We start from the raw sequence: 15,384 nt of genomic DNA, 5'->3' as shown, positions 1-15,384 counted from the left end.
GAGTTAGAGGGAGATGTACGCAGAGCCCAGCCAGTTCCAAAGTTTGGGAAAGGTGCACGCCAGGCAGCAGGACAGGACAAGAGGTGGGGCTCATCTCAAGGAAACAGATAATTCAACGGAACGGATGATAGACGCTGAGCCAGACTCAGCCCTGGGAGGCATCAGTGGATTATGCCAGGGATGAATTTGTTCCACTGTCTCAGCCAATCTGCTCTTAAATCAGATCAGGCGTTATCTGGCTTTGATGGTGGACGGTGCGCCAAATGCAGAGGGTCAGAGTTGAGTTCCGAGCGCTCTTTTGCACGCCGTACCCAGCAATGCGGTCCATGTCCAGCAGCAGTTCCCATGCTGCAGGTTATTGATTGGCCTGCCTCGACCCTACTTTCCTTTGGATTTTTTTAAAAACAGCCTCCAGCCTATTAAAGGGAATGGCTCAAATGCACATGCTATTCCTTATCGATCGATTCTTAACATGAGCTACTAACCCAGGGCCAGATTCAAGCTGACCCCCCTCAGAGGTGCCCAGGCATGCCAATTCTGACCTGCACACACTCCCTCCCCAGGCCATTTCTTGGTGCAGAGATTGATAAGCCCAGGTCACAGTGGGAAGCGGTTTAGTGAGCTGCGCAAATACGAAATTGACACCACTGCCTTTTCCCAGGTTTTGCATTCCACTGCCCAGACAGCACACTGGCTGGTCCATCCCAGTTTGCATCAGCCTCCCATCTGCTGTGCACGGTTGTCCCCACCTCCCCTTCACACTTGGAGCCATGTTCATTTCTCTTCCCACTGGCAGCGAGCTTCGTATTTCCTGCTACCCAGGAGTATATTGCCTTACCGGCCAATATGGATTATTCTTGACACACACAGTCGTACGCGCGGAACCTTGCCAGGGATGCCTTCTGATCCATGTAAACATCCTTCTGAACCTTCCCTCCACCCTTTTTTGTTTCTTTCTGATGCACTAAGGTGACCTGAAACGGGAGCGCTTTTTCTCTCCCCCACCACCCCACGTTTTGCATCAACACTGCTTGTGCCATTAGTTAGGCAGCACCGAAGGAGAACACTGCTCCATCCAGAATGCCGTCAATGCGGCAACCAACGAATAATATAAGAAATGAAGACTATAAATACAATCATCAGAACAGTCACCCTGGACGCTTCACCTAACTAGGCAGCGCACAGGACGTAGAAAACAATTTATGGTAACGTGCTCACGGGTCACATTCCTGCCAAGTGCACTTTAGTCCAAGTGCCGACGCGGGAAAGCACTTACGCACGTGGACTAAATCCATTAGATTGGAAGCTCTTTGAGGCAGGGACAATCTTCTTGTTTGGTGTTTGTACAGGGCCTAGCACAATGGGGTGCTGGTCCGTGACAGGGCCTCCTAGGTGCTGCCACAACACAAACAAATAGCCGTAAGAATATCAGTGCCTCGTCAAGGCAGCTCTTAACTGTGGGGCAGCGTAGGCATGCCCTAAGTGCTGTCCTAAATAGGGATGCTTCTGAGAATCAGGGCCTCAGGATATGGCAGGGAGCCAGTTTCTCAGATCTGATACATTCAGCGAACTGAATTCAAGTCTCCTCTGCTCTGTTTTGTTAGAAGTCACAGCTGGAGGTCCCGGAGCAGTGGACTGGGAGCTTTCTCAGCCCTTAATTGAAGGGGCGTGGATGTTGAATTTTTAATAAAAGTGTCTTTCTGCCAAACGTTTAAACCAGACCAAATAAAATGGAAATAGGCAGAGATTTTAAATAAATAAAGAGGCAAAAAAAAAAAAACTGGAAAAGGAAAGGGTTTATTAAACATACATCAATGAAAGAGTTTGGTAATAAAAGGAAGTTAAATAAAAGGTAAGCGTTGGAAAAATAAACAAAGGAGGCAGGGTTAAAATAGCTAATGTAAATAAATGTTTAAATGATTCAGAAACATCACAGTGGGTGAGCGAATATCTTTTATTGGAACATCAATTCATGCTCACTGGAAACCTATATAACTACAGGAACTTAGTGCAACAAGATATTCAAGAGACCAGAAGTTCCTACGAGTGCAAAGACCCCTGTCCAGGTTCAGCAGCCCCATTGTGCAAGGTGCTGTACAAACACATAGGAAGATGCGGTCCTTTCCCCAGTGAGCTTACAATCCAAGGCCCTGATCCTGCAAAGACTTATGCATGTGAGTAGTTCCACTGACTTCAATGGAATCACTGACAGTGAGTAAAACGGAGCCCGTGCTTTAGACTTTCCAGGATCAGGGCCTCAGACTCTTCACCTCAATGGGACTACGCGCATGTTTAAAGTGAGGCCCAGGTTGCTGAATCAATCAGGGCCTGATCATGGTTACCCTCCTCCTCCCTTGCCTTCACCCCTCCCTCCTATTGTCTGTTACCAGTCATTTGTTTATCTCATCATTTATTAGGCCCTGATCCTGGAATGAGCTCCACGCAGGAGGGACCCCTACTCCTATATGACCTCTGCTGAATCAGTCGGCAGGAAGGACACTGTAGGATCATGGCCTGAAAGTGGAAACGTCGTGTACAATGCTGATTGGGGTGTATTGAATCTGGTGTCTCTTGCACTGTTCCTCTGGTGGGCCTATCAGGTCTCCCAACGCACGTGAAGAAAAAAGGGTGGTCAAGGGGAACAAGCAAGCAAGCAAAGATAAACGTTCAGGCCTTCTTTACTCCATAAATAACTGCCCTCTGCCACAAAGTGGGTGAATCGCTCCCATCTGGCCCTGGTTTTGGCAAGGGGAGAGCCGCGACTTCTGCTTTTCCACTAAGCTCTGTTCCTTCTGTCACCTGCTCCCACCCACCTCCACCCAATCGGTCTGCTTTGTCCACCTGTCGCATCCTGGCCGATACCTAGCTGCCCATGAGCAGCAACTGTCTTCTGTGTTATTTGTCTCGACAGCACCTGGTATAATAGGGGGTCCTGACCCTTGACTGGAGCTCCTGAGTACACCGTGATTCACATAAAGAGTAAAAATTAAATGGAGCACAAACCCAGCTCTTGCCCTTTGGTCCTTGGCCATTCACTTGAGAACGTTTGAACTTTAGAAAATTTTGACAAAAATTCATTTTCTACAAGTTTTTCTGACCGGTTGAATTTTCCCCCAAAAGTTGCCCAAAGTAATTTTCCGAGCAGCTCTAGCTGTCCCCTTCAAGCCGCCATGACGGTCTCACATTCAGAACAGCCCTTGGCCTTACCTGCCTTCCGCCTGCTGCTGCAGTTTCTGCACTTTCTTGCATATGTCCCCAGCTACCGCGTACGTCTTGCCAACTTTGGTGAAGAGGGCAGCGACCTTATCGGTCCGGAGGAAGCCGGCGGCTCTGCGTTTCAGCATGTGCAGGAGGCACGCCTCCACCACACCTGGAAAAGGACAGGAGACATCACCATGAGCAGTCGGATGGATCCTCCACTCCATTCTTCTTGGCACGAGTCAGTAAGGGGAGAAAGGCCATCTAATGAAACACATCTCATATCTAGGGAGGGAGAGAATATGGGCCAGGGTAGTAAGTAATGAGGACCCAGGGGTTCTATTCCTGCTTCAGCTGTGGACTCACTGTGTGGCCTCAAACAAATCTCTTACTCTCTTTGTGCCTCAGTTTCCCCATCAGGAAAGCAGGGATAACAATACACTTACCTGTCCCACGGGGGTGTCATCAGGCTTGCTAACTGCACTGACAGCCTTGGATGAAAGTTGGACTCCGCAGTCAGGTTCTGCAAAAACCTGCATAAACCCAAATATCCTGGCAGGTGTGTCTGTCTATATTTATATTTTTTCCTGTGGACAATTTTGTGCCTCAGGGAGCCATTTACGTGGATTACATAACAGGAGGCTGGCCTTCTAGGAACTGAAAAGCAGAGAGAAGACCAGATCTAGTAATTGGTAACGATCTTGTAATTGGTAATTATGAGATTACTAATTGGCAATTGATCTCGTAATTGGTATATCCAAGCACCAGACCGGCAGTGATGGGTCCCCTAAAATACTATATTTTAATTCCCATAAATAATTGTAATACCTAGCTCTTATATAGCACTTTTCATCAATAGATCTCAAGGTCAGTATCATTATCTCCATTTTACAGATGAGGAAACGGAGGCATGGAGTGTTGAAGTGACTTGCCCAAGGTCACCCAGCAGGCCAGTGGCAGAGTCAGGAGTAGGTCCCAGGTCTTCTGAGTCCCAGTCCAGTGCTTTATCCACTAGGCCATACTGCCTAAAGAATCTCACTGGACATGTAAACGTGAATACTATCATCCCCTTGGAAGGTGAACGACACCTTGATGCTGCTCCGACTGACTCCACAAGGCAGGATCAGGATCCCTAACTTGGAGGTACACTGAGCTAAATATGTGCTTTTACTGAGGACCTCTCCTTTTTGGCAGGAGCTCCCTGTTGTCTTAGGGAGATCCCACGTCCTGTATAATCAGGTGATTCCCCCAGTCTGGATACATTTGCTTATTGGGATGTGACAGACTGTCAGGGCGGCACATTCCCCAACCCCTCCCTTGTTGCGGGGGTGATGCTGCCATACACTTGTAGTTTGTGTCAGCTTTGTGCAGAATCTCAGCAGGCAGGATGTGTCTCATCCCGCCCCCACTTGGACAAATCTAGTCCAACACGTTAAACGTTTCTCCATATACCGAGGTCATTGACATGAAAGCAACGCGCTGCACATAAGCTAATCTGGGGACTATGTAGCCTTCATCACGGCGCTATCTTGATTTGCAGAAGCAGGGTAGGACAAATCATCCATTTATCTTCCAATCCTTACATGCTACGTATTAATCCTACACATCACGGGGTGGGTGTTTGCTCGGCAACCCTACTGCGGCGGAATTCAACTTTGTGCAGTGGCGTGTGCCTCTAAAACCAGCCTACCAAAACAAAACCCGCTGCCCTATACTTCGTTCGCCCCCTGGGCGGAGGAGAAGAGATCGAACAAGCCACGTGTGACACGTTAGTCGTGTCGCTCCGTGCACTTCTGCGAGGCACACAACAAAGAGGGTGGTATCAGACCCGAGATACAACAGAACAGATTTGACAACCTAGATCAAGAAAGCAACGGATGGGGATGGAGTTATGACCTATTTTCCTGCTTCTTAAAAAGGCATCGATGTATCAGATTCGGTGCCCTATCAGCTGGACTGGACAGCCAAGCCCACAGCCACCTGCAGAGCATTCGCTAATGATCGGCCCTGCTTTCCTGGCGACTAACACAACACTTAGAGAAAAGCGGGGGGGAGGGAGGGGGGAGGAAAAAGGAGAGGAAGTGGCCTAGGACTGCATCTTTATCGGAACAGACATAACCAGGCGTGTCTGAATCCAGATGGGACAATTAGCGCTGGAGATCTTAGGGGAACAGGGCTGGCTTTCTACATCTTTTACACAATGAAAGAGACTTCACTGAGGAAGATGATGGATTTAATGGCGGTGGGGGTGTTGTGAGTGTGGGTTGTTGGTTTTTTTTTTTTTTAATAGAAGGAAATGTCATACATCAAATAGCCGCAAGAAGGCTGGATGGAGATATCCATCCCTGGACAGTGGAAAAATACAGGTTCCTTGCAGCACACCTGGCTTGAGCAGCGTGGGATTGATGCGGTTCTCACTGAAGTCTCTGGGGAAATCTGTTCATTCCCTTAGGTCTTGCTAGGTGGGAAGCCTCTAGGTAAGAGGGACGTGACTAGGGACTAGTTTTAAAACCTTTTTTCTCTTATGTTATCCTTTATTCCTGCTGTTAAGATTAAACAATACTTGGGTTTAAGCAGACTGTCTGGTCACTGTATTCACTGCCGGACACAGACTCCTGAAGGGAAAAACCCAGTCAGACCTGCTGGGTAGAACCAATGGAGATACAGGATGCTGTAACACCGGAGCCCAGTCTAGGGATGGGAGAACCATGTGATCCCACTCCGAGAGAGAGAGAGGCCTGACACCTGAGAGGGTGCACTCAGAGAGACCAGGAAGGGGACAGAGGTACAGCAAAGGTTGCCAGGCGTCCGGTCGAAGAGGGACCCTAGTGGCTCTGGTCAGCACTGCTGACCAGGCCATTAGAAGTCCGGTCGGCGGCACAGCAGGTCTAAGGTAGGTTCCCTGCCTGCCTGGCTCCACACAGCTCCTGGAAGCGGATGGCACGTCCCTCTGGCTCCTAGGCGCAGGGGAGACCAGGGAACCTCTGCGCATTTCCCCCACCCCGAGTGACGGCTCCACAGCTCCCATTGGCCGGGAACAGCAGGCAATGGGAGCTGCGGGAGTGGGTAGTGCGCAGCGCGTACCACGCAGAGCCGCCAGGCTGCCCCTGTGCCTGGGAGCCGGACATGCTGGCTGCTTCCAGGAGCTGCGTGGAGCCAGGGAACCTGCCTTAGCCCTACTGCGCCACCAACCGGGAGCCGCCTGAGGTAAGCACTGCCCAGCTGGAGCCCAAACCTGCACCCCAACCCCCTACACCAGGTCGGAACCCCCTCCCGCTCCTTAACTCCCACCCCAGAGTTCGCACCCCCACTCGCACCCCATCCCCCTACCTCAGCCTTGAGCCCCCTCCCGCACTCCAAACCCCTCGGCCTCAGCCTGAAGCCCCCTCCTGCACCCTGAAACCCTCATTTCTGGCCCCACCCCAGAGCCCACACCCCCAGTCAGAGCCCACACTCCCTCCCTCCCCACAACCTCCTGCTCCAGCTTAGTGAAAGTGAATGAGGGTGGGGGAGAGCAAGCAGCAGAGGGAGGGGGGATGGAGTGAGTTGGGGCAGGGCCTCAGGGAAGGGGGCGGCGCAAGGGTATTCGGTTTTGTGCAATTAGAAACCCAGCAACCCCTTAGCGCAGCGAGCTCCGTACCTGTGATGCTACGGAGTGGTCTTTGTTCATTTTGCGATGCTTATCGCAACAGACTCTGAAGTTCACCAGCCAAACAGGGACTCCAAAGCCCACACTGGTTTTATTTCAGTCTTGCGCAATGCCCCGCAGAAATCTGAACATTACACTTTAGCTGCTGCAGAGAGCCATGAGCCTAGCCTGGACAATAGCTGAGCAATCGGGGTAAAAAGCCATTCATGCCTGCTCGTGTTTAAATCTAGGTTGCAAATGACTCATCCAGTCAACGCTGTACCCAAAGGCGGACAATATCGCTTACTCATTGAAAAACTAAGTCCCTGAAGCCTCCGCAGAGCGCTCCCCTCTCTCCGGAGTTTGCTTTCCAGCCTCTGAGCAATGTTCGCCCATGTTTATTGATTGCAATTTACCACAGACTGCCTGCTGCTAACATTGCAACATTAAATTTTCATCACCAATAGCAAACCGTGTTCCATCCGCTCAGACATACATTACCTCCGCATTAGACCCTGGCAGCCAAGCGTGAAGAACGCAATACCTGCCTGCACGCTGAGCTCAAACTTGCCAGGTGCGGAGTGCTTCCTGCACCCTCCTCTATCGGGCTTATACGGCTCCCATGGCTGGAGCATCTGAGCACCTCGCAGTCTTTAATGGATCCATCTTCCCAACACCCCTATGAGGTTCTATGATCCTCATTTTGCGGACAGGAAACTGACAGATTCTTAAAGATGGGCCAGATTCTTAAAGATGTTTAGGCACCCAAAGATCACACAGATAGGGGCTTTTGAAAATCCCACTGGGCACGGAGGTGCCTGACTCCAACGGGATCACACCTCTGATTAACTATGCTGGCAGCAGGCTGGACTGTGGAGATGGCCCCAGCCGGCACATGAGTTAGCAAGTTGAGTTTTGAGAGCTGACCCTGTGGTAGCTAACTCAAGTGAAGAACACACCTTTTTTCGCCCAAACTCTCTCTGTACTTCAATTCCCCACCTGTGAACTGGGGATAACAATACTCCCTTTCCCCTTTGTCTTGTCTATTTAGACTGTAAGCCGTTGTATTTCTTACTATAGGTCTGCCCGGTGCCTAGCACAACGGGGCCCCGATCTCCGTTATAACTAAATAATAAATCATAGGAATAGTAGTAATCCACACCAATTCCCACAGGTGTCCTAGTCTGGGAATCCTTGTCTAAATCAAGGCCGTAGGGTGAGTTTGTGCTTGGCCTCAAGTGGCTCTGCAGGCTACCCTCTGGCCAAGACTGCCCTCTTCAGTGCACTTGTAATAGACACTCCAGATAAACCCTCATTTACAGGAAAATTCTAAACACAGGCCTTGCTCCAAACAAATAGATGGTTTGAATCAACCTAGTTTTATTGCTAGCTCCTTGCAAATGCACTGGCCCTTGGGAGAGACTAGAACGCATTTCACGCTTATCCTTCATCAACAAAAGGCTTTCATGTGTTTTCATTTTTAATTAAAGAATTCATGCTTTCCATCAATCAGTTCCTTAACCAGGGATACTCAAGATCTTACAGTCCGCTGATTTACTACGGTGAACAGCACAAAGTGGCTACTATCTTGGAAACCAGATGGATAAGATACCGATCCCTTGATTTTATTTATTTTGTTGGTCACACATTTCCCCATATTAGAAATCGCTGGTGTTTGAAGGCTACTTCAGTTGTCATTTACATTGACAGGGTTATTATTAGTGTAAAGTATTCATAAGCCTGCCAATTACCCTTCCCGGTTGTAAAAAGCAAAGGCTGTAATTCATCGAGTTCTATTAATATACATTTAACTCCCACTTACTGTTCTCCAGCTGAACTGTAAATACAGTTACAAACAAGTTTGCAGATCTCAAAAATGGCAAGTTACGTGTACCTTTAATTTTGAAACATTATTAGTTAGTATTATTTACATAATGGTTGCATCTGGAAGCCCTAACCAAGGCCAGAGCCCCATTGGGCCCAGACACTGTACACACATGATACGTCTACATTGGAGTCAGAGGTGTGACTGCTGCATGTGTAGACATCTCCAAGCTAGCCTGGATCTATGTAGCTACAACAATAGCAGCAGCCGGGATCCCCGGTATGTACCCGAGTGGCTAGGAGAGCCAGGAACTCAGCCCAGATTTCCTGGGTGCCAGCCCAATGCCGTAGCCACAACACCATCCCCATCTGAAGGCAAGCATGGACCCCACTTGAACTTCCTGGCCTCCTTCCACTGTGCAACCTTCTCACAGTCTCCTAAAGACCAATCTGATGAGAAATAAATACATAGCGTGCTCTTTGCAAGGGGCGGAATGCATTCCGGCAATGAGAAAAGCAGATTGTACAGCAATGTATCCCTCGCTAGCCTTTTATCCCAGAGCAGATCTGAGAAAGCAGACAGTGGAACAGGCAGGACAATTTGAAAGCTCGCGTTTGGATCAAGAACTTTTAGAACCCGAAGGAAGCAACAAGGAACAGTGTGGCCCACGGGGAAGCCGCCGTCACCCATCTGCATCACACACACACACGACATTACAGCTCTGACGCGCTGCCCCACTCGAAGGCGTGCAGCGGATGTGGGCAGATAGAAGGAAATACCAACGAGATGCAGGAGACCAAGGACAACAGTGGAGACATGACAACAGCTGGAGCGAGAACGAAACAAAGGGCTGTGGAGCACTTTGCCGGATGTGTCTGGAGGGGCTCGTGTCAGTGTGGGGAGCCTCAGAGAGAAGCCAGGCTGGGTAGCTTGAAAGTTTCAGCTATTGAGCACAGGGCAAAGTAATTCTACTTTTCCAGCCTGGGTGGTAAATTCAGGTACCTTATGCCTGGGGTGATTCTCCTTTGGTAGGGTAGATAAGGGCCCAGTGTGTTCCTCTTATCCCCACAACCCCTCCCAGGTACCAGGCTACTGCTAACTTCCCTACTCTCCTGTAGGGTTCGGGCTCCGTTGGGGCTTTTCAGACACAGCCTCGCCACGGGGCGGCCCTGAGAACATTACTGCGACATCCCCATGACTATGATTGTTGCGTGACAGTAGAACCTAGAGGCCGCTGCCCCTGGGGCCTCACTGTGCTAGTATTGTACAAGCCACACAGCAAAAGGCAGCCCCTGACCCCAAGAGCTCACAGTCACAACAGACAGGACAGATACAGGGCAGGAGGGGAAACTGAGGCAGGGAGCGGGAAAGTGACTTGCCCAAGGGCTGAGAGCAGGTCAGGGGTGGAGCCAGCAACAGAACCCAGGTCTCTGGACTCTGGCGCTCCCGCCACACCCTGTGGATGTGTAAGCACCACTGCTCAGCGTGGTAGGTTCCCCACCCGTCTCCTTGGAGGAGACTCAGGGACTGAAGGTGTGGCCAGCCTCTGTGTGGGTGGTTCCTCTCACTTCCCGCTCTGGCTCACCCACCCACGTCCTGGCTGCAGGCAGCTCTGTTTATTATTTGTACTGCCGTAGGGCCAGGGATCCCTGTGTGAGGCACGCTATTCTTAGAGGCGTGGTGGAAGAAGTTATCAGCAGATTTAGACACTGCCTAGATGCGAGGACCCAGACAGAGGCCCGAGTCAAAGAGGAGGCTGAGATAACAGGCCTCCGTGACCAGCAGGCTGGTGCTGGCCGCAGCGATGGAGAAAGGAGGTAACATCGTGTAGCCCCAGACTGAGCGGCAGCTGGTCTCTGATCACCAATTAACACAATTTACTAGGGATCCAATCAACCCGAGGCTGGGAGCCTCTGCAACCGGCTCGTTTAGCGCCTCCAAGACCTGCAGGGACGCTCACCGCAAGCTCATGCTGCTCGGCAACGACTCGTGAGGGCAGCACAGGTCCCCTGCATCGACAGGACTTCAAGTTGACGGAGGCCCTTGTCACTGCCCGGTGAGGCAGGCATAGTACAGGCGGGGCTCGACCGACCCCCTGACGGAGGCGTCCAGCCGCCCAGTGCGGGTCCCCTTATACCGCGCCTTGCGGCCGTCACTCCAGAGCCGGTCCCCTACGGACACCGCTACGGGAAAAGCTTCCGGCACCGGTGCACGGGGCGAGCACGCACACCGACTCTGGATTGGCCATGAGCGGGCACCCGAAGAAGCAGCGACTAAGCACGCTGTCTTAACAACCGCAGGGTTCCAATTCTGCAGATCTTGGGCCAAAGGCTCAGCTGCCCCAGAGGAGCCCAGTGGTCCAGCAAGCCTGATAGCCCGCATCCGGCACTGGGGTACTGCCCAATGGCTAATGATTCCTAAGACAGCAAGCCCTGCGCTCCCCAGCCACGCAGCGTACCGAAGCAGAACGTGCAATGCTGAGCGGAGGAACAGGACATCCCTGCCTGACCCCTCAGCAGTTAGGCATGAGCTTTCATCAAGACCACCTCCCGATGGGATGGGCAGCTACTATTTTCCTGTGCTCTGGGCTTTAAGCAGGTGCCTCGGGCTGACTGCATCATCCCCAGGAGAGGGGCTGTCTCCGCTCTGAGGCTGTGCAGCAGGGGTGAGTGCTGCACAGATGCTCGAGGGGATTCACGAGTCCAAGTGGAGCTGCACGAGACGAACAGAGCAGGCTCCCAGAGCCTGTCCACTGCAAGGATCCCAGCCCAAAAGCAGTTCGGAGGCGGGGGGAGAGGGCAGCCGGCGCATCACTGAAAAAACCACATGAGATGTTTCAAATAAAGCAGAAATAATTGGCCAGGGTGGAACAGAGCTGGGAAGAGAAGCATCGCTGTTGCTTAGGAACAGTTGGGTTTTTTTTAAGAAAACAATAAAATATTAATGAAACAAATTTAGTAAAATCCACAGCCGACACGGCTTTAATTATTAATATTTGCTGTGGCGGATACCAAGGGTAATCTCCACCCCGCCTGTCCCGAAAGCCGCAATGTGGAATTATGTCACTGTGACATTTCTCACCACCACCCGTCATGACAACGCTACTTAATTGACTAGAACACACACGTGATGTACGTGCGACGGGAAATGGCAGGAAAGGCATTTGATGGAACCATTGTATTCTTGGCACTCGGAGACACTTGTCCTATTTCGGTGGACAGCCGTGGGGTTAAGGCACTGGCCCGGGAATCAGGAGATCTGGTTTCGATCCCTGGATCCACCTACTGTGCGACCTTATTTAAATTTCTCTGTGCCTCAGTTTTCTCTCTGTACAATAGGGATAAGACGACACTCTTTGTCTTATCTGTTTAGGGGATAGGGTATTCATGGCAGGGGCTGTCTCTTAATCCATCCGTGCCTGCATTTCCTAGCCCAATGCATCAGAAGTTAGAGGCCTAAAGCACCCCGAGGGTACCCATTAGAATCCAACCCACCCCTCCCGCAAGCTCGCCAGGCCACACGCAGCATTAGTCAATCAGCTCAGCTTGGCTATATGAAGCGGCCTTTTGTGTGTGTCCAGACACAGGACCACCCAGTGGTTTGGGGGCGGGACTCGGGCAAAATCTGGACTCCCCCCACTCTTCCAGAAAAAATGAACAATGAGGGGGAAAGGGGTTTGGAGAAGGAGCCCGCCCTCCCTCCCCCCCCCTGCAGGGGCTGGGCCCAGCTCCTCGCTCCAGGCATTGCGACCTGATGGGCAGCATTGCAGCACCACATAGGTTTGGCCCCGCTCCATCATGACAGAGGGGCCAAGAGGTCAAATTCCAGCGAGTGGTGTTGCGACCCTGTGAGCCAGGTCACACCACCACATGGTTTGGGAGGCTCTCTCAGCCTGGGGCAAACTTCCCCTTTTACCTCCACCCCATTGGTAGCCCTGGGCAGAGACAGTAATAATCTCATTGCATGTCATCAGATTCCCATTGCCCCCTCCCCCCCACACACTGGAAAACCACATTGATCAGCTACTCAGAACCAAACTTGGCCAAATGGGAAATGTCAAATGGGTTTAAAGCGCATGCAAAAAACCTGCTTCTTCTTGGGTGTCTTAGGCTCATGCCAAAGAAGATCGAGAAATGACTGTCACTGGGGTAGGATGTGTAAGTACCTTCATGGGGCAAAAATACCAGGTATTTTCAGGTGCTAATCTACCAGAGAAAGGCATAATGAGAACCAATGGCTGGAAGCTGCCTCCAGGCAAATTCAAATCTGAAATAAACCTCAATTTTTTATTTTTAAACAATAAATGTGATCAAAAACTGGAACAAACTACCAAGGGAAGCGGTGAATTCTCCAACTCCAACTCCAACTCATCCAGTCTTCAGGGAGGAATCCAGTCTTGATTTGAAGATATGCCTTAGTCAAACAAGTTATTGGGTGATATACAGGAGTTAACTGGATAAATTCTCTGGCCGGGGATATAAAGGAGGTCAGACTGAAAGAATTACCAAAACTTTTATAACAGAACTGCAGCCAGGGATTACTTCACGCTTCTCTGAAAGGCAGCCATTTCTGAAGTGGGACATGGCAGCTATTTAAGAGCGCCCCACAGCTCTACACAACAGTTTATTAGTCAAGTTGTACCGTGCTGGAGAGAAGCGCTCCTATCAAGCACCTCTTCTACCGCTCGGCGTGTCGGAAGGTATCAACTCACCCAGAGCGGTTTGTTACAGCACTTCACAGCAAGCTGCAAACTTAGAAAGGTCATCAACAGGAGCGTGCCAAGCAGTTACAATGAACACCAAGGAGCGCTTCCAATAACTCCATATAGACCTAAAAGGGGTGAGAAGTACGGACGAGAGCCAGTCAGGCTGTTTGGATTCATAGGGAGCTTGGGTGAATCTGTTTGGTTTCAGGTCAGATGGGATCACATGTCCAGAGTTTCACTTGAAATGTCTCTTTCTGATAAAGCTTCAGAAGCTGGGTAAAACTTAACCAAGCCTCCAATTAAACTGGCTAGACCTTGCAGAACTGTGGAGTTCAGGAGGGTTTCTTCTACAGGTGAAGCCGCCATGTAAGTTATTAGGCCAGAGCTAGATTTTGAACCCAACCCTGCAAAACTTCAGGAATGATGATGTCTGAGTTCTGGAATGGGCCCTGGTTCTAGTTTTCGATCAAAACCAATCAGGACTAGCCCAGTTTTATTCAAGAGTCAGGTCAAAAAGTTTGCAAACCTTTCAACAAAGTTGGCACCTGAGTTTGAAATTAAATCCCAAACCAGATCTTGTCCTCAAGGTGGGTATCCGGTGCCTAAAGCCAGGTCAACACTAAAAAATGAGGTCGAATCAACTACACGGCACAGGGGTGAGAAAAATCCACACCCCTGAGTGACGTAGTTAAACTGATCTAATCCCTGGATTAATGACAGTGACAGAAGAACCCCTTCCGTCACTGCCGTGGGTGGCTACACAGAAGCAGTTTCTCGTGACGGCAGAGCCTCAGAAATTGTCCTCCCTCAAATCTAACAGGAGGCTTCTTGTGGGACACTCTCTGCTGTTGAGGAACCGAGGTTACTTCCAAACTCAGTGGTGCCATGTGGCCAGCTCCTATACTGCTGAATGAGCCTTGAGTTAAGGTCTCATTTTTTTGGAACCTGGTTCAGGTCGAATTGCAATAGGTCCCCAGAGCCATGGGGGTTGTCAGGGTTGCGGTTGGCTTCTGCCTTTCCTTTGGTGTTACTGGCCTGGGCTTTTATCAGATCCAAAGTCAGATTTCTGTACTCAAGGCAATTCATACAAACCGACGGCTGGCTCTGTGGTAAATCTGGGCCGGATGCACAGCCCACTGAAGGTAGTGCAAGTCTTTCTATTGACTTCAGCAGGCTTTGGATCAAGCCCTTGAAGCGTTACGTACGGCTTCTCCAAAGTGTGCTCCATACAGTATTTCCCTTACCTAGGAGAAGGATGATCCAGTGCTTACAGTGCTAGTCTAGGCTGTGGGAGGCCTGGGTACCATTCCTCCACCACTGATCTCCTGCATGACCTTGGGCAAGGCACTTGGTCTCTTCTGCACTCAGGTCCCCATCTGTACAATGGGGATAACAGCACTGCCCTACTTCACAGGGGTTTTGTGAGGTACCCAGACACTACGGTAATGGAGGACACATACGTGCCTAAGACAGACAGAAGCCAGAAAAGTGGTGCTCAACATTCGCAGTGCCCAGGATTTCTCTCTCTCTCTTTTTTAAACCCATAACAAAAATCAGACACCCACATCAGATTCAATTGACCAAAAAACTTTCCAGGCCCTTCCCAGTCTCTCTCTATCCTGCCTATCATCTCTCATCTGACAATGAGCTGTCAGCACTTGCCTCTGATCTGCCCGTGGGGCTGGTCTCCATTCTCTACTTGCTGCATTTCCAAAGAAAAACTTTTGTGCTGTCTCCCAGGCTGCCCCACGCCCTTGGGAGGCACTCCCTGTACACGTCGACAAAGCGACCTCCTTCTCCGCCTTCAGACCTCTCCTTTGCCACCACAGTTAGGCAGGTGGTTTGCAGAGACCACTGCCCATCAACTTGGCCGGTACTGTCTCGCTCATCTGTTGTCTCCAGTCTTAGACTTGTCTGTAAGTCCAGTGCTTAATTTGTAACGAAAGAGGTGCCAGAAGCTCAAGGAATTAGGTGCTGGGCTCAAGCAGTTTTTTTACTTTCACAACTGACGCGGTAAGCCCAGGGGTG

The 15,384-nt window shown here is 50.5% G+C and overlaps 1 protein-coding gene across 4 annotated transcripts in view; it reads right to left on the bottom strand.

Annotated features, from left to right (window-relative positions):
* Positions 1–15,384, bottom strand: part of SGSM2 (small G protein signaling modulator 2) — a 147,193-nt gene that overhangs the window by 51,195 nt on the left and 80,614 nt on the right. For all 4 annotated transcript variants that reach the window (XM_077836577.1, XM_077836573.1, XM_077836575.1 and 1 more), the window contains exon 3: positions 3,208–3,370. In XM_077836577.1, the coding sequence (XP_077692703.1) occupies positions 3,208–3,370 (163 nt within the window). The remainder of the gene's footprint in view (positions 1–3,207; positions 3,371–15,384) is intronic.

This window comes from Eretmochelys imbricata, chromosome 17 (assembly GCF_965152235.1).
Source record: "Eretmochelys imbricata isolate rEreImb1 chromosome 17, rEreImb1.hap1, whole genome shotgun sequence".
In the NCBI taxonomy this organism is placed as follows: domain Eukaryota; kingdom Metazoa; phylum Chordata; order Testudines; family Cheloniidae; genus Eretmochelys; species Eretmochelys imbricata.
The sequence above is the reverse complement of the archived record's forward strand: the minus strand, read 5'-3'. Positions and strand labels throughout refer to the sequence as shown.